Source organism: Rhineura floridana, chromosome 2, assembly GCF_030035675.1.
Source record: "Rhineura floridana isolate rRhiFlo1 chromosome 2, rRhiFlo1.hap2, whole genome shotgun sequence".
Lineage (NCBI taxonomy): Eukaryota > Metazoa > Chordata > Lepidosauria > Squamata > Rhineuridae > Rhineura > Rhineura floridana.
Window position 1 is genome coordinate 221,426,911 of NC_084481.1, and position 24,926 is coordinate 221,451,836.

The 24,926-nt window shown below is 45.7% G+C and overlaps 1 protein-coding gene across 4 annotated transcripts in view; it reads left to right on the plus strand.

Moving 5' to 3' along the window:
• INF2 (inverted formin 2) overlaps nt 1–24,926 on the plus strand; it is a 93,267-nt gene that overhangs the window by 35,566 nt on the left and 32,775 nt on the right. For 3 of the 4 annotated variants that reach the window (XM_061612290.1, XM_061612291.1, XM_061612292.1), the window contains exons 2-12: nt 2,148–2,556; nt 4,436–4,551; nt 5,368–5,527; nt 8,960–8,993; nt 11,416–11,557; nt 13,749–13,890; nt 15,744–16,667; nt 19,187–19,332; nt 22,452–22,513; nt 23,821–23,923; nt 24,041–24,126. In XM_061612290.1, the coding sequence (XP_061468274.1) occupies nt 2,163–2,556; nt 4,436–4,551; nt 5,368–5,527; nt 8,960–8,993; nt 11,416–11,557; nt 13,749–13,890; nt 15,744–16,667; nt 19,187–19,332; nt 22,452–22,513; nt 23,821–23,923; nt 24,041–24,126 (2,309 nt within the window). In that variant the 5' untranslated portion in view covers nt 2,148–2,162. Of the gene's footprint in view, nt 1–2,147; nt 2,557–4,435; nt 4,552–5,367; nt 5,528–8,959; nt 8,998–11,415; nt 11,558–13,748; nt 13,891–15,743; nt 16,668–19,186; nt 19,333–22,451; nt 22,514–23,820; nt 23,924–24,040; nt 24,127–24,926 lie in introns of those variants that run through there. The other variant, XM_061612293.1, reaches the window with a different exon arrangement.

Below are 24,926 nucleotides of genomic sequence, written 5' to 3' on the forward strand. Positions count from 1 at the left end.
TCCTGTCTCAGTAACCTATTAGTATTCTCTGAGAGTGTCAACAAGCATATAGATAGAGGTGATCCAGTGGACATAGTGTACTTAGACTTTCAAAAAGCATTTGACAAGGTACCTCACCAAAGACTTCTGAGGAAGCTTAGCAGTCATGGAATAAGAGGAGAGGTCCTTTTGTGGATAAGGAATTGGTTAAGAAGCAGAAAGCAGAGAGTAGGAATCAACGGACAGTTCTCCCAATGGAGGGCTGTAGAAAGTGGAGTCCCTCAAGGATTGTTATTGGGACCTGTACTTTTCAACTTGTTCATTAATGACCTAGAATTAGGAATGAGCAGTGAAGTGGCCAAGTTTGCTGACGACACTAAATTGTTCAGGGTTGTTAAAACAAAAAGGGATTGCGAAGAGCTCCAAAAAGACCTCTCCAAACTGAGTGAATGGGCGGGAAAATGGCAAATGCAATTCAATATAAACAAGTGTAAAATTATGCATATTGGAGCAAACAATCTGAATTTCACATATACGCTCATGGGGTCTGAACTGGCGGTGACTGACCAGGAGAGAGATCTCGGGGTTGTGGACAGCACGATGAAAATGTCGACCCAGTGTGCGGCAGCTGTGAACAAGGCAAATTCCATGCTAGCGATAATTAGGAAAGGTATTGAAAATAAAACAGCCGATATCATAATGCTGTTGTATAAATCTATAGTGTGGCCGCATTTGGAATACTGTGTACAGTTCTGGTCGCCTCATCTCAAAAAGGATATTCTAGAGTTGGAAAAGGTTCAGAAGAGGGCAACCAGAATGATCAAGGGGATGGAGCGACTCCCTTACGAGGAAAGGTTGCAGCATTTGGGGCTTTTTAGTTTAGAGAAAAGGCGGGTCAGAGGAGACATGATAGAAGTGTATAAAATTATGCATGGCATTGAGAAAGTGGATAGAGAAAAGTTTTTCTCCCTCTCTCATAATACTAGAACTCGTGGACATTCAAAGAAGCTGAATGTTGGAAGATTCAGGACAGACAAAAGGAAGTACTTCTTTACTCAGCGCATAGTTAAACTATGGAATTTGCTCCCACAAGATGCAGTAATGGCCACCAGCTTGGTTGGCTTTAAAAGAAGATTAGACAAATTCATGGAGGACAGGGCTATCAATGGCTACTAGCCATGATGGCTGTGCTCTGCCACCCTAGTCAGATGCAGCATGTTTCTGAAAACCAGTTGCCGGAAGCCTCAGGAGGGGAGAGTGTTCTTGCACTCAGGTCCTGCTTGCAGGCTTCCCCCAGGCCCCTGGTTGGCCACTGTGAGAACAGGATGCTGGACTAGATGGTCCACTGGCCTGATCCAGCAGGCTCTTCTTATGTTCTTATGCACAGAAGTGCATTTTTATGTTTTTTGAAATATACCAATTTCAAACCATAGTTTAGGAAGCTGGAGAGAGACTATAGCTCAGTGGTAGAGCACAGGGTTTGCATGCAAAATGTCCCAGGTTTAATCACTGGCATCTTTAGGTAGGGCTGGGAAAAGGCTTTTCCCTGGAACCCTGGAGTGCAGCTGTCAGTCAGTGTTGGCCTAGATGGGCCAGTGGTTTGATTTGATATATGGCAGCTTCCCATGTTCCTGTATTTCAACAAACGGTTCATGGAGGATAAGGCTATCTGTGCCCACTAGCCATGACGGCTATATTTTCCCTCCACTGTTGGAGGCGGTGTGCTGGGAATCTCAAGTGGAGAGAGTGCTATTGCACTCAGGTCCTGTTTTGGCCTTCCCTTGGACATTTGGTTGGCCACTGTGAGAACAGGATGTTGGATTAGCTGGGCCTTTGGCCTGACCCAGCATGGCTCTTCGCATGTTCTTATGTCCCTAAAGCGCTTTTGTAGTGTTCTTGCTAAGGGCAAAACTCACAGAGAGCAGGAAGAGCCATGCCAACGCACTCTAATAGGCTGACGAATATTCCTGCCAGGAAGTTAGGAGCCTTCCTTGGACAGAGTGACAGCCTTCATCTGTCTGTGGACTGGGTCTTAATCTATAGCTCTTCACCCCTAAAGAGTGGGACGAAAAAAGTGGATAGCCTTCATGACTGATTCTGTCTGTCTGTCTGTCTGTCTCTCTCTCTCTCTCTCGCTCTCTCTCTCTCTCTCTCTCTTCCATTTTTAGGAGCAACCAGCCAACATGTCTCTCAAGAAAGAAGGCGTGCAGAAGAAATGGGCTGCCTTGAAGGAGAAGTTGGGTTCTCAGGACTCCGATCAAACAGAAGCCAACCTGGAAAATGCAGAACCAGAGCTATGCATCCGCCTCTTGCAAATCCCTTCCGTGGTGAACTACTCGGGGCTCAAGAAGCGGCTGGAGAGCAGCGATGATGGCTGGATGGTCCAGTTCCTGGAGCTATGTGGACTAGATCTTCTGCTAGAAGCCCTGGACAGGCTCTCCGGGAGGGGAGTCTCCAGGATTGCCGATGCCCTGCTGCAGCTGACTTGCATTAACTGCGTGCGAGCGGTAATGAACTCTCAGAAAGGCATTGAATACATTGTGAACAATGAAGGCTACGTCAGAAAACTCTCCCAAGGTGAGAGCGCGTCTTCTCACTCGCTTCGCCTGCATTTGTGTGCACCCACAGTTGTTATTTGAACCGTTTCTGTGACACATTACAGTTGCAATCCCGTTCACACATTCTAGGATCGGGGTAGCCAACATGGTGCCCTTCTGATGTGTTGGAATCAGCCTCCCATCAGCCCCAGCCAGCATTGTTTAATGAGTCAGGAGTTGGAGTCCAACCACATTGTAGAGTTGGAGAGAACCTTGGAGGTCATCTTGTTCAACACCTTGCTCAATGTAGGAATCGTATACTGTAACTAGGGCAGTGGTAGCCAATGTGATGTTCTCCAGATGCTGCTGGACTCCAGCTCCCATCATCCCTGATAATTGGCCATGCTGGCAGGACTGATGGGAGCTGGAGTCTAGCAACAGCTGGAGAGCATCATATTGGCTATTCCTGAACCTCAGCATCCCTGACAGATGGCTGTCCAGCCTCTGCTTCCATACCTCCAGCAATGGAAAGCCCATCACTTCCATTGTCCAACAGCTCATAATCTTACTTAATTTATTTATATACCGCATTTCACACAAATACATCTGAACCTTTCAATACAACCCAAACAGGCCAAATGCAGTAGTGCAATAATGATAAATAATAAAAAAAGTCTAATATCACTGTAACATAACATGCAGACACACAAAGGCAACAATCAGCAGTTCATTTAACACACACCAAAATTTAACTGAGCACAGAGCTTCCCAATGAAAACACCCAGTAACTTCACATCCAAAAGTAGCCCCAAGCTGTTGGCATTAATACCCAGCGCCACCACCCTTTTATGCCTTAATCCGAAAGGCCCTGCAATGTTCTTCCTGAAGCAGCTCCCTAATGAAAGCTCTCAGGGTTGGAGGGTGGAGCAGGGCGGATGGAAAAAGCCATCTCTTGATGGCAAACACAGCCTTTAGCTCAGTGGTAGAGCATCTGCCTCGCATGCAGAAGGTCCCAAGTTCAGTCCCCAGCAACTCCAGATTGGATTGGGAGAGACTCCTGCCTGAAACCCTGGTGAGCTGCTGCCAGTCAGTGTAGACAATACTGCACTAGATGGAGCAGTGGTCTAACTCAGTATAAGGCCACTTCCTAAATTCCTAGATTTTCTCCCATCTTACTGTTTCTTTCACTTCCACGGAGTTGTTGAGAAGGTAAGAAGCAGCTTAAGAGACTCCCACTATGGCTGCAATCCAATACATTTATTTATTTATTTATTACATTTATACTCCCCCGCCTTTCTTTTCGTGATTGCAACCCAAGGCGGCTTACATATGGTTCCCAGGCGGTCTCCCATCCAGGCAGTGACCGGACCTGACCCTGCTTAGCTTCAGCGGGGAGCTGGCCTTATGTGCCTTCAGACCATACGTGTCTACTCAGAAGTAATCTCCATTGGATTTAATGGGACTTACTCCCAGGGAAGTGTGTATTGGATTGCAGCCATAATATGTCACTTTTAGAGTGATCCATTTTAAATTCACTTGTTCAAAAAATTTCTTGGACATTTTTTTTAATAATGTTATTTGTTATTTAGTTTAATGTTTGTAAATTGTATTGTTTTCATTGATGGATTTTATACTTGTGTTTATTTTTCTTTGTAAGCCGCCTTGAGGGCCTTTGGCCAAAAGGCGGGGTATAAATAAATAAATAAACAAACAAACAAACAAGCAAACATCTTCTCCAAACCACAGTATCTGTCAGAACTCAGGGTAGGAAAATGTGTGTGCCTCCACCACTATATATGCACTTTTCCCAGCAAGTACATTTGGGGCCGCCCGAACCAAGCCATTTTCTAAGTTGTCTCTGGGTAGGGCTGCCCTCGTTGCCATGTAAGCCAGCCAATCTTGGTCCTCTGTCTTTGCAGCTCTCGACACCTCAAACGTCATGGTCAAGAAGCAAGTGTTTGAGCTCCTGGCTGCTCTCTGCATTTATTCAGTGGATGGACATGCCCTGGCTTTGGATGCTCTGGATCATTACAAGGCAAGTGGAAAATCAAATGGACAGTTAAGAACATAGTGTAAGAACATTAAAAAAAAAAAAGCTCTTCTGAATCAGATCAAAGGTCCATCTATCTAGTCTAGCATTTTGTTACCCCACAGTGGCCAATCGAATTTCTCCAGTAGAGCTTGGTGTAGGGATGAATGAGTTAGTCGCTTTGATTAGCAAATGTAAATAATTAATCATAATCATAATATTTAGTAGTGGGAAAAGAGAGACCCCCTTTATGGAGGAACTGTAGCTCAGTGGCAGAGAACTTCTTCTGGAGGCAGAAAATCCCAAGCTCAGTCTCCAGCCTCTTCATGGATAAGAAGATCACAGTTCCATCTGTACCATACATTTAAAGTATTCTCATACCACTTTAAACAGTAATTAAATATCTCCTCCCAAGAATCCTGAGAACTGAATTCTCAGAGTGGTTTAACAATCAATCCCTCCTCCTAGGGAACTCTGGGAATCGTAGCTCTGTGAGTGGAATAAGGGTCACCTAACAACTCTCAGCACCCTTTACAATCCACAGTTCCCAGAATGCTTTTTGGGGAAGCTGTGGCTGTTTGAAATGGCAGAATAGTGCTTTCAATGTATGGTGCAGGTGTAGCCCAAAGCGGCAGATGATGGGAAAGATCTCTTCTGCCTGATGGCCCCGTAGAGCCGTTGACTGTCAAAGTAGACAGTGCTGGGCTAGATGTCCGAATAGCCTGGCCTAACATAACGCAGCTTCCTTTTCCCTCTTCCAGTTTGATTTTGAGGTACAGCATTTGATTTGACACGCCCGCTGATTTCTCTTCTCTGTCACAGACTGTGAAAAGCCAACAGTACCGGTTCAGTGTCATCATGAACGAGCTCTCGGCAACAGACAACGTGCCATACATGATAACACTCCTGAGCGCCATTAACGCAGTCATATTGGGGACGGAAGAACTGAGAGCTAGGATGCAGCTCCGGAACGAGTTCATCGGTAAGGGTGCTTGCCAGCTTAGGGGTTACATATTCCATGAAGGCAGCCTTGGCTGTAGTCCCCCCCCCCCAGAATATAAGTAAGAGCTGAGACCTATGTGAGGACATGTGTAGGGGGTCCACCCTTTCTGTTGCTGTCCTGATCACTCTTCACAATGCCACAGGGAGATTGGCTGTAGAAACCCTATCCAAGTGCCTGGAGTCGGTGAGTGGCTGGTTGGGAAGGAATAAGCTGAAGCTGAACCCTGACAAAACCGAAGTACTGTTTGTGAGAGACAAGGGAAGGTTGGGGAATGTTGACCTGGTGCTCAATGGGGTACAATTGCCCCTGAAAGACCAGGTCCGCAGTCTGGGGGTCATTCTTGACTCCCAGCTGTCTATGGAGGCTCAGGTCTCAGCGGTGAGCCAGGCAGTGCTGTATCAACTCCATCTGATACGGAGGCTGCACCCCTACCTTCCCAAGCATCTGCTCCCATCAGTGGTACATCGCTGGTCTCCTCTCGCCTAGACTACTGTAATGCGCTCTACGTGGGGTTACCCTTGAAAATGGTCCGGAAGCTGCAACTGGTACAGAATGCGGGGGCTCGCCTGATTAAAGGCAGCTGCCGGCGAGATCACATCACTCCAGTGCTGAAGGAGTTGCACTGGTTACCAGTTGTTTTCTGGGCCCAATTCAAGGTGTTGGTTCTGACCTTTAAAACCCTATATGGTTTCAGCCCAGTCTATCTGAAGGAGCGCCTCCAACATCATCAGGGATGCCGCTCAACAAGATCAGCCTCAAAAGGCCTTCTCTCTATCCCACCAGTTAAAACAGCTAGACTGGTGAGAACTAGGGAGAGGGCTTTTTCAATTGTGGCCCCCACTTCGTGGAATTCCCTCCCAAATGATCTCCACCATGCCCCCTCTATGATGAGCTTCCACTGGGTCTTGAAGACCTGGCTCTTCAGGCAGGCTTTTGGGGTAGGTTAGGTTTTATTATTATTGTTGAGATTTTTAATGTGTTAATGTATTTGTATGTTTTTATTTTGTACGTCACCCAGAGTGGCTGGACAGCCAGCCAGATGGGGAAAAATCCTCAAACGGGTTAGGAACCTCTGGCCCATGAGCCTATTTAGGCCCGGGGAGGGTCCCAGTTCAGCTCTTGAGTCTGTTTTCCTGTGCATCATACCCACCTGCCCCACAGTTTAAGTGTGTGGCAGGTAAGGCTGTGGCTCCAGAGGAACGATGGGACACTTAAAGCGAACTCCCGATTGTTCCTTTGCAAGCAGGAGCTTGCCAGCAGCGCCAGTCAGCTGCTTTGGATGGACAGGGAGCCCCACTTGGATGGACTGCGCTAATGCAGTCAAGGAGGCACAGCACTTTGCAGGTGCTGAGAATCAGATGACTGTCGGTGCACGCAAAGCCCTGCACTTTGCAAGCTCCAAAAACAGATTGATTGTTGGAGCATGCAAAGAGCTTGGCCGCTGGCAAGCGCCAGCAGTAGGCTGCTGATCGTTCAGTGATCATCGTCACTTGCAAAGCATTATGCCTTTGGGTGCAGCGGTTTGGTTTCAAACCACTCAGGCCAAAGTAAACAGGTCACCTGATGTCATTTTGCCACTACTAAATCCACTAAGTTTTAATTGGTTAAAGCTACATAGCCTATCTGTCTATCTATATAAATAAATAAATAAAAACATCCCACCCTTCCTCCCAGAAGGAGCCCAGGGCAGCAAACAAAAACACTAAAAACACTAAACATCTTAAAAACAAAAGACTTTAAAACATATTAAAACAAAGCATCTTTAGAAACATCTTTTAAAAAACAACTTTAAAAACATATTTAAAAACTGTTCAAGCACAAACCCAGACTGGGATAAAGTCTCTACTTAAAAGGCTTGTTGAAAGAGGAAGGTCTTTAGTAGGTGCTGAAAAGATAACAGAGATGGCACCTGTATAATATTCAAGGGGAGGGAATTCCACAGGGTTGGTGCTGCCACGCTAAAGGTCTGCTTCCTATATTGTGTGGAACAGACCTCCTGATAAGATGGTGTCTGCAGGAGGCCCTCACCTGCAGAGCACAGTGATCAACTGGGTATATAAGGGGTAAAACAATATTTTAGTAATCCTGGTCCCAAGCAGCATAGGGCTTTGTACACCAAAACCAGAACCTTGAACTTGGCCCGGTATTATTGTTTGAGTGGGTGTCTTGCTTAAAACTACTTAATTCCATGACTTAAGATTGTTTTTGAACCCCTGCTAGAAAGAGATCCAGCACAACTTAAGACATGTTCAGACATTTGCCTCACACAAACTCTGGTATCTGTGGAGCGGGGAGCGGAGTGTGCCTGCAAGCCAAAATACTTCTTCATGCAGCCCATAGTTAAACTATGGAATTTGCTCCCACAGGAGGCAGTGATGGCCACCAACCTGAATGGGTTTAAAAGAGGATTAGACAAATTCATGGAGAAAAAGGCTATCAGTGGCTACTAGCCATTATGGCTATCCTCCGCCTCCACAGTCAGAGGAGGTATGCTTCCAAATACTAGTTGATGGAAACTGCATGAGGGGAGAGTGCTCTTTGCACTCAGGTCGTGCTTGCGGGTTTCCCATGGGCAACTGGTTGGCCATTGTGAGAACAGGATGCTGGACTAGATGGGCCATTGGCCTGACCCAGCAGGCCCTTCTTATGTTCTTAATCCCCACCCCAATGTCTCTGTGTGCATCACTCTACATGCTCAGTCCCTGACCTTCCTTGTATTGATCAGAGAAGGTCTGCAGGGGCCTTCTACTCCTTTTTGCTTGAACACAGGTAGAATGCCTCATGCAACTGAGCAACCTGATAAGGTCCCCCATTCAAGCAAATGCAAGTAGAAGCCCCTGTGGACCTTCGCTGCTTAGTAAAAAGGTTGGGAACTAAGCGCATAGGGCGTTGCACATGAGGACATTGTGGTGGGGTTTGCGTGCACACCCTTGTCCGCAGACACCAGAGTTCTCATGTTTAGGGAAATGTCTGAACATGCTTTTAGTTGCGCTGGGTCTGTTTAGCATGGGTTCAAAAATGATCTCAAGTCATGGAATTATTAAGCAGCTTTAAGCAAGGTACCTCCTCAGTACGAGGAAGGTTGGGGATTGGAGGGAGAGTGTAACGCATATGAGAACACTGGGGGTCGGGCCTTCCATGTGCGTCCCTGTCCCCATCCACACTTTGACGTCCTTCCCCTACTGAACCATGCTGGCTGTCAGTCATCTGAGTGACAATTGATCCCCCTTGATTAACTTTTAACTGTTTCTGTATACCGCTTGGCTATTTGCAGAAGTATGTCTGCTCCAGAAAAGGCTCTCTTTCCCCTCTTTTGTAGCTAATTCCATCATTTGCCAGTGATCGCTTTCCTCTCTGTTAATGAATCCTAAAACCATCAATGTCAACACATTTTTCATTTGCTGTTTCCAGGTCTCCAGTTGTTGGATATTTTAACCAAGCTGCGGTGAGTCGTTCATTAACTCTCTGAATATATGACTGAGATTTATCTTGCAGCAGCACACAATGTCAGGAGAGATTTGTACTCTTATTGATACAAAGCTCTGGGCCAACCATTGTGTCATCACTTGTATCTTTCTAGCTCCATCCATTTTGCATGGCATAACTATGCATCAAGAGCAGTTAACACAGGAGACAGATATGGGCTTGAGTAGACTTGTACCGCCATAGCATTTCCTTTAGAATATATGGGGTGTGCTCACGTTCAGGGCCAGGTTGATCACCATATTTAGGCCCAAGAAGGAATTTTCCACCTAGGCCAGTTGACTCATACCGTGGGGGTGGTGTGTGTGTGTGTGTGCACGCATTATCCTCTCCGCTGTCTTTCTAAGTCCCCTCAGCCTTTTTATTTTTGATCTAGGCATGCTTTCTGCTACCATGAGATCTAGAAACATGCTCTTTTTAAAGGCTAATTTGCTGAAAATTCTACAGCTACCAACAGATTCAACAATGACTGCCTCAGGTTTATTCACGCCACAGCCAAGCAACTGCAGGCCCAGCTGTGCTAGGTTGCAACTTGAGACAATTGCTATTGAATGAGTGGCCCAGTTTGCATGATCAATTTGCCGCACTGGGCTCCTGCTGGGAGGAAGATCAGGGTAGAAATCAAATAATTAATAAATAGATAAATCCAGCTTCCAAATTCTAGCTTATTTGAAAGCCATTAACTGTATTTCCCAGTCCATATGTAACAGGAAGCTGTAATTAACATGGGTGACCTATTTTGTTTCCCAGCTCACCCAAAGGGAGGAGCAAAGCAGATGTGTCTGGGGCTGTTAAGCCAGTATTTAATCATGCAAACTTGGCTGGTGTGACTTATTTCTAAATGTCTACAGCCCAGTCTGCACTAAAGCAATTTCATACCACTTTAAACAGTCATGGCTTCCCCCAAAGAATCCTGGGAATTGTAGTTTGTTAAGGGTGCTGAGAGTTGTTAGCAGAGCCCCATGTTCTCCTCATGGATCTACAACTCCCAGAGTGGTTTAAACAGCCAATCTTGCTTTCCAGGGATTACTCTGAATGTACAGTGCCAGTGGAGCCTACAGCTACACTTGCCAGTAGACAAGAGATTTCTCAGCACTGATACAGATAAGAGCTGCACCAAGGCAGCATCCAGGGTCAGTCCAAAGTCAGAGTCCTCAACAACAAAGGGGTCAGGCATGAAGCAAGGTCAGAGCAGTCCAAGGTCAGGAGTGAAGCAGTGTGTGGGCAATGAAGGGCAAGGCAAGAGGCAGGCCCAGAGTAGTCCAAAGACAGGCTTGGGTGAACAGGCAATCAGCAGCCTGGTCAGGTGTAGAGCTAGTGTATCGATGTTGTTGCAGCAGCTCTTCCAGCCTACCACTGGGGCTTTTATGCTGGAGCTGCTGAAACCACACTTGACTCCTATTAATCACCACAACAAGACCTTTACTCCTGAGGAGGCCAGGCCTGCAACTGAGCACCCCTCTGGATGGGCTGGGTCTCCAGCTGGCGTGGGAGGCGATGCCTCTCGCTTGGGCTCAGGACCCGTTCAGCCTCGATGTCAGAGGTTGAATCTACCCAGAGTAAAGATGGCCCTTCCACAGCCTCATCACAGCACCCTGGCTCCTCACCCTCAGGCACAGCCTGAGCTAGGGCTGGGTCCAAGACCGGAGCCTCTTGGCCTTCTTCTGACGAGGACTCCCCTGGCTGGGACCTGACAATAACCCCATTCACTCTGTGTTATAGTTAATTATTGGTTTATGGGTGCATTTTAATGGGAGAAGACTGCAGTGGTGCATGTAATGGGGCAGAGCCATGAAGCTGCTCTCCTGACCAAGGCGCTGCTGCTGCTGCTGCTGCCGCCGCCGCCGCCACCGCCGCTGCTGCTGCTGCTGCTGCTGCTGCTGCTTGCCAAGATTGAGACAGGACTGCGGTGAGACTGGGGTCATGCAATTGCAGCCAGTTTGGCGCCTGCAATCCTATCAGTGCAACCATGTGGTTGTCTCTAATGCATGTATAGTGGAAAACTGTGTGGCTTCTGTGTGCTTGGGGGGGCAGAGCTGCCCTCCTCCCCAACACCAGTATCTCTGCTTGCCCCCAACCCATCCAGGTAAGCAACAGTGATGCTTGTGTCTGGAGAACATTTCTGCCCCACTGAGCACACGGAAACCCCGTAGTTCTCTGTCTTGCAAATTTACCTGGTCAGTATTTTTTTTTTAGCTTTTGAAATATAAATAGGTTTCTTTAAAGATGTACGCTTTGTCTGCCCAGCATAGATGCACGTATTATAGATTGCTGGGAATAGTTACCAATTTGGGGCATCCGCTTCTACCTGTACGTAAATTGAAATGAATTCCGTTTTTTAACTGAGGATTTTGCAAATATCTCCTGTTGTGGCTTTTCTACAGAGATATAGAGGATGAGGACTTGCTTATCCAGTGTGAGACATTTGAGGAGGCCAAGTCTGAAGATGATGAGGAGTTGCTCAGGTTATGTGACGGGATTGACATGAGCAATCATCAAGAGGTGTTCTCTTCTCTATTTAACAAAGTGAGTAGGATATTCTCTTTAAAGTAGCTTTTAATATTTTTAAAAAAATTCTGTCCCCCTTTTTCCCTTTCCAATGAATTCAGAATGGCTAATAACAAGCATTAATTTAAAAAGCAATAAATATCAGATATCAAACAATAAGCAGTAAACAAAAGCAAGCAACCCAACCCATTAAAAGCAACCTCATTAAAATTTGCTGAAAATGGAAATGGACTGCCTTCAAGTCGATCCTGACTTATGGCGACCCTATGAATAGGTTTTTCATGGTAAGCGGTATTCAGAGGTGGTTTTACCATTGCCTTCCTCTGAGGCTGAGAGGCAGTGACTGGCCCAAGGTCACCCAGTGAGGTTCATGGCTGTGTGGGGATTTGAACCCTGTCTCCCAGGTCGTAGTCCAACACTCTAACCACTATACCACACTGGCTCTCTAGAAAAGACAATAATGCTGGGGAAAACAGAAGGGAGTAGAAAAAGAGAAAGGCCAAACAATAGACGATTTGATTCCATAAAGGAAGCCACAGACTTCGAATTAGAAGATCTGAACAGGGTGGTTCATGACAGATGCTATTGGAGTTTGCTGATTCATAGGGTCGCCATAAGCTGTAATCGACTTGAAGGCACATAACAACAACAATATTAAAAGGCAAGCATCAAAACAGAAACAGCTGGCAACAGATGTTAAAACTACCTTCCAAAACATCTGGTCCCATTGGTGGTACATGCCCTGGTCTCCTCTCCCCTAGACTACTGTAATGCGATCTACGTGGGGTTACCCTTGAAAATGGTCCAGAAGCTGCAACTGGTACAGAATGCGGTGGCTCGCCTGATTAAGGGTAGCCGCCGGTGAGACCACATCACTCCTGTGCTGAAGGAGTTGCACCAGTTACCCGTTGCTTTCCGGGCCCAATTCAAGGTGTTGGTTTTGACCTTTAAAACCCTGCACCGTTTCGGCCCAGTCTATCTGGAAGAGCGCCTCCAGCATCATCAACGTTGCCGCCCAACAAGATCAGCCTCAAAAGACCTTCTCTCCGTCCCCCCTCTATGATGAGCTTCCGCCAGACCTTGGAAACCTGACTCTTCAGGCAGGCTTTTGGGGCCGGTTAGGTTTTAGTGTTATTGTTGAAATTTTAAGGTTTTAATGTGAGTTATATGTTTTTATGTTGTACGTCGCCCAGAGTGGCTGGTAAACCAGCCAGAATGGCGACTAATAAATTTAATAAATAAATAAATAAATAAATAAATAAATAATAATAATAATAATAATAATAATGATAATAATAATAATAATAATAGCCAGGCTGACCCTGATGCCTTTGGGAAGCCCACAAGCAGGACATGAGGTGAGAAGGAGCTTTCTCCCACCATCTTCCCCCCCCCGGCAACTGGTATTCAGAACACTGTATGGAGAAGCGAGTGTTTAAGAGGTGTGCTTTAATTAATCATTTGTGTTTTAGCCAAAGTCTGCAATCCTAGTAAAAAGAAATTGCAAACTGAAATTCTCATGTGCTTCCCTTCCCTACGTAAACGTAGAGAAAGGCACATACAATCCTTCCAAATTACCAGGACCGTGAATACCACCTAGCCAGTTTGCCAGCATTCACTAGAATGGTTTCATCTCAGACTAATGGGACATGCAAAATTATATCTGTAAAAGTTACCACAGTTGAACAATCTAGGCAGTGGGCCCTGTCGTAGGTGTCCCTCTAGCACCGATATAGAATCTGGGTTGAATTTATTTGGTGGGGGTGGAGTTCTGGTGGGGAATAATATTCTAAAAGTTGAGAACTATCTATTGAAGTCCGCATGGCTTCAGTCTAACCCACTGCACTGCATCAATTGTGCAAACTTGCTGCATAAAATTTTGTTCTTGTGTTTCACTCGCGGTCACACTGCATGATGGGGTTTTGTATACAGGTGCAAGGTGGCAATTTTTATACATTAGGGCAAACACACACCCCTGCACTCATGCACCTTTCATGTGCACAAGTGTTCATTGCACTTGCCCACATGTATCCTGTGACTGCCTCCACAGATGGGCAGTTTGACTGTGCCATTACATCCATCTTCAACTGTGAATAACCTTACAACTCAGGACTTATGACAGCATAAGTATCAGTAGTAGGGTTGGCTTCACTATCATACAACAATATAGGATATGAATCATTTAATATGTGGCTGCTTTATGTTTCAGGTGAGCAGTTTTCCAGTCTCCACCCAGCTGTTGTCCATTCTCCAGAGCCTCTTGTACCTTGAACCTTCCCATCACTCCAGCCTGCTGCTGTGGGAATCCTTGGAAATCTTAGTAAGCAGAGCCATCTTGCTTGCCAATGACAGTAAGTTTAAGTACACTGTAACCTATGATGCAGTGTGTGGCACAAGGGGACTGAACATGCCAAAATCCAGGCTCAGTGATCTATTAAATCTTGCATTTGGGTGATTGTGTTAAGGATACTGTTTCTGGTAGGCCTATTTCTAAAAAAAAAAAAGATATTCAGCAAAGGAAGAAATTACAAAGCAATTGTCACCTTATGGTGATGTTTCCCTGTATACCAGTCTGTGCCCAACCTGGTGCCCTCCAGACATTTGGGACTCCAACTCCCATCAGCCACAACCAACTTAACCAAAGGAGTTGATAGGGATGATAGGAGTTGTAGTCCAGCAACCTATGGAGGGCATCGGGTTAGGGATAGTTGCTGCATATCTTGATTAACTTCCCCTTGTTCAGCCACGTCATTTGCTAAATGGGAGTGTAGAACTCCTGCCCTCAGCCTGCCTCAAGCTTTGATCCAAGCTGTCATGGAGGGAAGGGCCATAGTCCAGTGGTAGAGCACATGCTTTGCATGCAGAAGGTCCCTGGTACAACCTCTGGCATCTCCAGTGAGGGCTGGGGAATGCTCCTGTGTGAAGCCCTGAAGCGCTGCTGCCAGTCATTGTTGACATTATGGTCTGACTCAGCATAAGGCAACGTCCTACGTTCACCGGGAACAACTTCCAAGAAAGCTGCCCTAAGTTGTATCCCATGCCATCCAGTGTCTCATCTGCTGCTATTTTGGATACTTCAGAAAAAGTACAATCCACACAGTTCTATTGGAATTGAGAGACAAATCCCTGACATGATAGGCCATTGTTTATTTCATTTCATAAATATACACCTTGCTTGCTGTACCCTGCTTGAGGCAGCTTCAAACCATGTGTTTAAACCTTCCGTCACTCGGGGAGCCGCTTCAACCTTGAACCCATGTATATTTCCACGAGATTCCTGGCAATTGCAAAGGATTCTGTGGGACAGTCAAAGACACCCTCTCAGTTTGCAATGCTCAGAACATAGGAAGCTGCCTTTTACTGAGTCAGACCATTCATCCATCTAAGCTGGTATAGCACAAGAGCCTGGCTGGGAGTCCAGAGTCTGCGAGTTCAAATCCCTGCTCGTGTCTCCTGGGTGTCAAGGGCCAGCTAAAGATCACCCCCACAGTGAGTGGCTCAGGGGTTACGTGCCCTGCCACCTGTGCAGCCGTGGGCAAGCTGCACAGTCCCAAGGAGCCCAGTTGCTCCCCAGCTTGCAGTTGCGGACAAGGAAGAGGCTGGCTTGTGCAGCTTTGGCAAGCTGAGCAGGCCCTAGCCAGCTGGGGGGGACTAGCCTCAGAGAGAGGCAATGGTAACCCCCCTCTGAATAACGCTTACCTTATCATAGGGTTGCCATAAATTGGGATCGACTTGAAGGCAATCCATTCATCCATCTAGCTCAGTACTGTCTGCACTGACAGGCAGGGTTTCACACAGGCTCTCCAGGGTTTCAGGCAGATTGTTCGTGGCTAGATGTTGTGTGAACTGAAAGTGCATCTAACATTCCACTTTGATACCCTTTATTCGTCTTCTTGTGAAGGAGCCACAGGGTTCCTAGGAGTCATTTGAAAACCACCAACCCAAAGCATCTGTAATGTTTATAAAACCATGGGTCGACTTGTCCATCACCTCCAACAGATGTGTGCAGCTGATGAGATGCTTGGCTCTTTCACAGTGGCCTTGAAAGGCTGTCCCAAAAATGTCACCCCTATTATCCATTGGACTGGGTATCTCTTACCCGTAATTTTTTTTTAGATTGCCACATTTGTATGGAAAGAGGATTTGAAGTGGTCCTAAGAATGTTTCCACCTTCTCTCCCTTGCTTCCATGTATTGTTGTGCAGTACAAGGCAACAGCGTGGAAGAAGTCATGGAGAGACTCTTATCCATCAAGAAGCGCCCAAAGAAAAGAAATTCGGACTCCAGGCGAGCAGCCAACAAAGTGAATGAGGGCACTCAGACCAATGAAGATTTAGGGGAGCTTTCAAGGGCCAGGCAGAGCTCTTCTTCGACAACTTGCTCTTCTGTCGTCTCGCCTAGCCCAGAGTCACCAAATGTGCTGGGAAACATTACACCATCCCAGCTGCTGCCCTGCTCAGCTTTGCCTGGGCAAAGCTCAGCTCCATCTAGTGTTCTTCCACTGCCACCTCCTCCCCCTCCACTCCCTGAAACACCAGGCATGTCATCACAACAGCCACCACCACCTCTGCCTGGCATGATAAGAATGCCACCTCAGGTTCCCCCTCTGCCTGGTATGGCTGGGGCACCTCCCCCTCCACCCCCTCTGCCTGGTATTAAGGGGATCCCGCCCCCTCCGCCCCCTCTGCCTGGTATGACAGGGATCCCTCCCCCTCCGCCCCCTCTGCCTGGTATGGCTGGGACACCTCCCCCTCCGCCCCCTCTGCCTGGTATTAAGGGGATCCCTCCTCCTCCACCCCCTCTGCCTGGTATGACAGGGATCCCTCCCCCTCCGCCCCCTCTGCCTGGTATGACAGGGATCCCTCCCCCTCCACCCCCTATGCCTGGTATGACGGGGATCCCTCCCCCTCTGCCTGGTATGGGAGGTATGCCACCCCCTCCTCCCCCCCTGCCTGGCATCGGAGGCGTGCCACCACCTCCACCCCTAGGAGGCAATGAGGAGGAAGTCGTGGTTGCACATGTTGACTTCTCTCTGGGGTGTGGCCGGCCCTTCCACAAGCGGGTGAAGCCTCCAACGCTAAGGATGAAGAAACTGAATTGGCAAAAGCTGCCCTCCAATGTGGTGAGAGGTAGGTGGCGCTAAAACAACGTTCTGTGGTTGGCTTTGTCTCAGGAATGAATTTTCTCCCAATATGAGCCTACCTGCACATTGAGATCTTCCTTGCAGGTCCTGTTCTGCCTGCCTGCCCCATCTGAAGTATAATAGGTAGCCAGTAAGGTCTTCTCAATGGTAGCCCCAGCACTGTGGAAGTCTCTCCCTAAAGTTGTGTGCCTCACTTCTTTCCTGTCATTGTTTAGGCAGCTGCTTATGGTCATCTTGTTCCAACGGGCTTTTGGATTGGCACAATACCTGGCATGAGCTTGAGATTTTCATTGCTACTCTTAAAGGCTTTGCTGCTATTTTGAAGCATTTGTAATTGTTTTTTAGGCTGTCTGTTTTATATATCTTGTAATTGATTCTGATATTGTTAGCTCTCTTTTAGAGCTTGCTGTTGTTGTTACAGCAAATTGGAGTGTATATGTTTTAGTGTTGGATCCAGAGTTAGGCTTGGATCCAGAGTTAGGCAAGTGTATAGTAGACCCATTGAAATGGCTGTGACTAGCATAAGACAATTGATTTCAATGTGTCTACTGGAAGTATGACTAACAGAACAAATACTAACAATGTCTGCTCAGAAGTAAGTCCTGTTGAATTCAGTGGGATTTACTCCCAGGTAAGTGGGATTAGGATTGCAGCCTAAGTCTGGATCCAACCCTGAACAAATGACACTTGGCTGCGGTATTTCGAAATGTAAAACAAAGCAACAGTACAGTCCTTTGTGGTATCCCAGCAACACCTGGTGCATTGCTCTCTTCACTCTGAATAGTGGCTTTGAAAAAAAATCTTTCAAATGAGAATATTTTAAGCATCTAAATTATGTCTATACATAGCTTACTACAGGAACAAACCTCTGTTTTTTGGAAAGTTTTTCATGGTTCTTATATTAAATCCATTACTAAGAGCATGTGGATTAAAGATCTGTACAGCTCTGATAGGAATCCATCAAATTTAGCATCAGATGCAGAATTTCAAAGCTCCTCTGGAATCCTGGGAGCCTAAATTGAATATTTATTTACGTGTTTGTTTATTATTAGATTTATATCCCACCTTTCCTTCAAAGAGTTCAAGGTGGCGTACTCAATGCTGCCCTCCCAATGTTATCCTCACAGCAACCTTGTGAGGTAGGTTAGGCTGAGAGACAGTGACTGGCTCAAGGTCACCCAGTGAGCTTCATGGCTAAATGGGGCTTCCCAGGTCCTAGTCTGACACTCTAACCACTACACTACGCTGGTTCTCGGTCGGCTAGGTCTCAGCTCCAGATATTTGACGTTCACAGTGTGCAAGGTGTTGTGACATTAATTGGCCTTTCTCCATCTTGTTTGGGAGGAGGCCAGGCTTGATACAGAGTAGAGCACAAGTGGACAGAAGGTGGATTGCCAAGTAGATCTCCAGGTGTGCAGTAGATCAGCAAGGGTTTCCAACTCCTAGTTGTCTAATAATAGTTACAGCTAGAAAGTGTTTTGCTGAAAAAGAACACTGGGGGAGGGGACCAGGAGTAGGGTTTTGTGTGGAAGGACTTGTGACCTTGTTTCTGATACTGCTCATAAATTCCTGGGCTGATCATGTGCTCACAGGCCCCCTGGTTCCTTAATTCTGGTTGGTGTACTTCAGTAGATTCTGTAGTCCTGAGCTCTGCCAACCCCAGGTGTAGAGTGCATACATTGCAAGCAGAAGGTTCAGTCCCTGACATCTCCAAAAATCTTGGGTCGCAGGACAGGAAAAAAAACCTCTTTCTGAAACCACAGAGAGCTGCTGCCAGTATGCAGATAGATAGACCAATAGCCTGATAAGCGTAAGATCGCTTTGGGCCTCTCCAGATAGTTATTTGCAGTTGTTGGTTTTTGTGGGTATATTCTGCCACACATCATTGTGTGTCAGTGGTGGACATAGTGTGTCAGTGGTGGATTTGTATCAGTCCGTCCACACATCATTCCACTTTACTAGTTGTTCCGTGACGCTTCCTCAGTGTTACTGCATTATTGTCATCCAGAGAGGCACTCTTACACTATAGTGCAACAAATGGGGGGGGGGACAATTTGCAGTGTGGAAAGTTAAAAGATTTCAGCAGAAAACTATGGCACTTGCACTGGTTGGAAATGAAGCAATATAACGGTCCAAAGTGCAAGCAGTATTGAAAATGGGATCATGTATGACCATCCCAAGACCATCATGAGCACCAATAATCACGAATGCACAATAAAAAGGATATCTGGAGGGGCCCTTTGTGCATCCATCGTGCAATACAAGAAAGAGCCCTGTAGCATCTTAAAGACTTATGTCACATCAGATTTTGTCATTTTCTACTACACTTTTTTTTTTGCATGCAGTATCTATTAATTTTCCTGCAACCACCCAGAGAGCTTCGGCTATGGGGCGGTTTATATATATATATATGCAAATACATTTGTAGGGAGTTGTCTTTTCAAAGGGATACATTTAACAAAAAGGTGTGGGATTCATCCTTCCATAACATCTCGTGTCTTTCAGAGGGGCATTCCATGTGGGCTTCAGTGACCAGCAGCAGCGAGGAGACCATTGAGCCGGACTATACCAGCATAGAGCAATTGTTTTGCTTCCCACAAACAAAGCCCAAGGAAAAACAGGCAGCCCCAGTGAAGATGGAACCAAAAGAGGTATGGTGAGGCTTCATCCGGATGATTGTGTGGTTCAGCCGACAACACCAATAAACCCGCCTTGTAGATAGTTTTTTGTAAGCAGCTTAGAGGCTTTCGGCAATCAAGCGGTATATAAATTTTGTTAAATAAATAAAATAATAAATAGTCACTTGCCTGCAACGATGGAGAATCTCTAGGTGACCGGCAGGGAAGCTTTCAGAGTTGGAAGGAAGTTGCTTCTTTGCTTTCTTTCTAGGGGAAGGGGCCGTAGCTCAGTGGTAGAGCGTCTGCTTTGCGGGCAGAAGTTCCCAGGTTCAATCCCCATGATCTCCAGGTCGGGCTTGGAACATCCCCTGCCTGAAAGCCTGGAAAACCATTGCCAGACAGTATAGATAATACTGAGCCAAGTGTCTGGCTCTGCTGTATAAGACGGCTTCCTATGTTCTTTTTTTCTTTGTCTTCCTTTCTTGGGACATTAGCGCAGATGATTAATATAGGTATAAGTGCTGGAGTGGCCGCCGTGTTAGTCTGCCGCAGCAAAGCTGACCGGAGATTTGTAACCCATGAAAAACACAAATATATTTACTACATTTGCATCCCACCTTTTGTCAAGGTGCTGTAAAAAGTAGGGCAGTGATTCCCAACCTGGGGGCCGTGAAGAAATCCAGAGGGGCCATGAAAGTAAAGGAATGAGTTATTTATTTATTTATTTATTTAAAAAGTTTTCACTCCCTGGACGCTGTCTGCTTCCCACTGCCGCTGCAGATGACACCTCCCCCTTGCCCAAACGAGAGTGGAAGGATTTTGCTGAAGCGCCAGAGCATCTTTCAGGCGCACCAAGGGCCAGCGTCTGCCTATAAAATACATGGCAGATGCCAAAGGAGGCTGAGGGCTGAGACACTAGGAAGAAGAGGGGATTACTATCACCGACTCATGTCTCCTCGCACTGCCGCTACTGATGATGCCCTTACTTAGAATGAGAGGAGAGGACTTTTGCAGCCAGCCTGCCTCCCTGGGGGGAGGGGGGTCACAATATCTTTTGAGCTTATAAAGGGGGTCCTGTACTTAGAAAGGTTGGGAACTACTGAAGCAGGGTTCAACTGCTCAGCCCCACTCTCCTGCTTTAGAGGGCCACCGTGGGTGCTGTTATGCCGCACCTGCCCACAAAGGAGGACTTGCTTCTGGGTTGAGCAGGATCCAGCTGCTTAGCCCCACTCCCTTACCTCAGGAGATTTTTGGTGGCAGTTAATGCCTGGTGCGACACCAGGTGAGGACAAGGGCTGGAAATGCTGCCTGAATAATCCTGGTTCCATATGAAAACTGTGTTGGTTCTGTTCCTGTGCTAGCTTTGAGTGTGGTTTTATTTTAAGAATAATTTGTAAACCACTGTGAGAGCTTCTCAGTGCTATAAAGCGGTATATAAGTAGGATAAGTAAGTCGGTAGATGATAGATAGGGTTCCCAAGTCGATGCCCATCCAGGCACTGACCTGACTGAGGTTTGCTTAGCTTTAGAAAAACTGCTGTATTGTGTGTCTTCGAACCACAATCCTGTCCCAGTGGGTCAATGTTGGGGAACTTCGAGCTCGCGGGCTGAATTAGGCCCACGAGGACTCCTTGTTTGGCCTATGAAGCTATTTTGACCAAGCCAAGCCCACCTGCCTTGCACCTGTCATCATATATGACATCAAGTGTGGGCCAAGTAAAGGCATGGTTGGATCAAAAAGGGGTTGCCACCACCGATCAGCTGTTCAGCAGCACCTGCAAATTCCAGTGAAAGCCCCCGTGCATGGCACTTTGCATGTGTTGTTGTGCCTTTGCTCTCATGGATTTATTTCAAACCATGTGGTCAGAAATGGATCACCTAGAGTCACTGTGGTGGCCGGTGATTAACAGGTGGGAGGCTCCACCCACCTGTCAAACTTGGCCCGTGGGATGCGGAGGGGAGATAAGGATCCAGCCCACCAGCCAGATCCACTTCCTCATCTGTGTAATAGATTGTAGTAGAAACTTTGGTGGGCCTGAGACCAATTCATCAGACGTACGGAATGTGTTCCTCGCTTGACAAATTTAGAAATTATGCTTCCAAAATCTTATCTACCCAATTTTGAGGTTCTCACTTACCTAGTATGTTTACTGTGTTGGAAGTGGGGCAAGAGCAACTCCTGTTTCTGTTCTTTTGTTTGTATTCCAGAAGGAAGATAGAGTTAATGCTCAGGGAAACTTACCTGCCCCTCCTTCCTTTGTTGTTTTCTTCAACTGTCCAAGGAGAGAGGAGACATCTTTGTCTTTGCTCTCTCTCCTGAGCCAGGAGGGCAATACCCAAGTCTGGGCATTGCGCCTCCAACTTAGTTAGAACTAGGTATGGCTTTCCTATCTACTCTGTATTTCTATAAATAAAGTAGCTTTTCTTATTTGACTAAGTCTTAAGTCTCAGTGATCTAAATGCAGGGTAAAAGCCTGCTACTTAGGTAAATACGCACAGTGGCACACGCAGCTCAGACCGCTGAGGATCTCTGCATATATATACAAATTTCCATAACCTACTGGAGTTGAACTCAAATTGTTGGAATCCATAGTTTTTCTAGAGGGGCATTGCTGAAATTTTGCTTGATTTTTTTTTTAAAGTGTGTTTCTTTTAATATTTTCCCCTTTCATTTAATTGTTCTTTGGAACTGCACAATTGTGTTTCAATGTATCTTGAGTATTATTTATCTTTACTGTCAAAAAAATTTCCTCAGCTTTTTAAATGTGCAAAACCCAAAGAAGATTTTTTTTAAAAAATAAGACAGTGACTTTTCAAAACATCAGTAGTACATTGTTGAGGGCACATGTACACAATCCAACGTTCCAAAATCCACAGTTCGTACTGGAATTTAAGTAGAGCAGAATCCAATGGATATCAGAACATCACAATTCCAGCAGTGTGGAACTGAGGGAATCCACTTATCCATAACTGATATATAAGTGGCAACTGAGGATAGTCCTTCATGCATCTGATGAAATGCATTTAAGGTGGCATTTGTTTTTTAATGTGTATCTGTGAGCATTAGGCAAAAAGGGGGGGGGGAAGTGGCCTGGTAACTTTTTCATACCTATTTGTAAGACTGACCTAAAATGCTTTATTTTTCTAAAACAGATCACATTTCTGGATTCCAAGAAGAGTCTCAATCTGAACATCTTTTTGAAGCAATTTAAGTGGTGAGATGTGTTTTCACAATTGTAAAGGAGCACTAAGATCAAACATTTATGAAAAAAAATTGTTCTCCCTAAGCAATCCTAGCTGCTGTTACCATTCTGTGCATTGTTATTCCTGTGGATTTCAGTGGGATTTAGGAGAATTTAGTTGTACATCAGATTGTCACCTGTGGTTTTATGCATATATTGTCCTGAATCCAGAACCTCATATGTGCTCTGATGCACATGGGAATCCCCCACAAGCAGCCATCTTGATTCAGTTAAATAACAGGACAAGCATTTATACACTAAGATGTTTTTGGCATGGGGGGTGCAAAAACAGCCCCCAAATATTGTAATAACCTTCCAGAGAGAAACATTCTTACCATTCGTGGCTGATGCGCTCTCTCTCTCTCTCTCTCTCTCTCTCTCTCTCTCTCTCTCTCTCTCTCTCTCTCTCTCTCTCTGGATGGCATTGGTCCCAGGGGCATTGTAGGCAAACAAAGATGGCAGCCATGGAATGCCCCTGGGAATGACACTACATCAGGACATGTTGTCATCTATTTTGGGACATTTTGCAAGTAGAAAAGGACACAACTCAGATACTCAAGCAGAAGACCTGCCTCTGCTTTAATAGCAGTGCAGGTGTGTGTGTGTGTGTGTGTTTAAGGAAAGATTAAGTCACAAACACACCTCAGTTGTAACATTTGCTGCCTCAAACACATCACTGCCAGCACTTTAGTTAGGGACAAATGGCACATATGGAGGGAAATATCCAACCCAGCTTTTCTTTTCACCATTGGACCTTCCCTCTGTACCGAAGACACTAGGAAACCTCTGTGTGCATTGATACTGACATTTTGTTTGTTTATTTAAAGAATTTATAAACCGCTTAATCATCAAAACCTCTAAGTGGTTTACATAAATTATAAAATATACATTAAAATTACCAATAAAACCATGTTAAAACGAGTCAACCTAAAAGATTTTCACAATAAAACCAGTTTTTAAAATAAAATTACATATCAAAATAGACATCACATCTGCATGTCTGGGTGAATGAATGAATGGACTGCCTTCAAGTCAATTCCGACTTATGGGCAACCTTATGAATAGGGTTTTCATGGTAAGCAGTATTCAGAGGTGGTTTACCATTGCCTTCCTCTGAGGCTGAGAGGCAGTGACTGGCCCATGATCACCCAGTGAGCTTCATGGCTGAGTGGGGATTTGAACCCTGGCCTCCCAGGTCCTAGTCCAACATTCTAACCACTACACCACACGGGCATTAGTTAGTTGCATCTATCTAACTAGCAGTCTCTTTATATCCATAGCCCGAATGAGAAGGTGGTTGACATGATCCAAAAAGGCGATCGAACAAAGTTTGATGTGGAGGTTCTCAAGCAACTGCTTAAACTCCTACCAGAAAAGCATGAAGTAAGTTTAAAAACATACACACAAGCAAATTCTTATTTCAGTTCTTCTCTGCATTGCAATGAGTATATAAATGCAATTATGTTCTTGGAACTTAAAACCATTCTGTTTTCTTGTTAGATAGAAAACTTGAAATCCTTTAAAGAAGAAAAGGACAAATTAGCAAATGCAGATCAGTTCTATCTTCTGCTCCTCGGGGTTCCTAGGTAATGGAAAATTCCACCTCTTTTGACTAGGCTGTGTCCCTGCTAAAGAAATTAACGTTATGTGCTAGCTGATTCATCCTGGGGTCCTGGGCACCAAGGTTCCCCCACCCTGCTTTGGTGCCCACCAAGACCCCCTGCATTAATAATCCATTTAATAACAAATGTATTGTTTTTAATTGAATTTTTTTTACTTTTGTTGTTGTTTAGTTGGGGGTTGCTGGTTTTGGGGGGGCTTTTATGCTTGGGTTTTATTTGCTTTTGGAAAGTGTGGGCATTTTATCTGTTGTTCTAGAAGGGATTCTGAGCAGCACCATTTTTTATTCTATGAGATGAATATTTTGTTGTCCCCACAACAGTTTCTTAGATTTCCAAATGTGCCCCAACCAGAGCCAAAATGGTTGAGAACACCTGATTAATCTATCAATTCAAAATGTGCGTCAGTGAGCTTCCTCCAGCTATAGAGATGGTTCAAGCAGCATGCACAAAATTGTGAATCTGCTCCCATCTAAACCAGATGAATACCAACCATCTAGGCAGATGAATTACCAACAGGGCCTCCATTTTACTTGGATTTAGCAATTTTGTTGGCCCTCATCAAGTTCATCCTGCCCAAGACCTTGAGAGTCATGGCCAGTCAGAGTAGACCAGGGATAGCCAAGGTGGTGCCCTCCTGATAATGCTGACAACTCACATCATCCCTAACCATTGGCTATGTTGGGTGAGACTGATTAGAGTTGTACACCACATTGACTACCCCTGATAAAACAATACTGGATAAGATAGACCAATAGTGTGGCTAT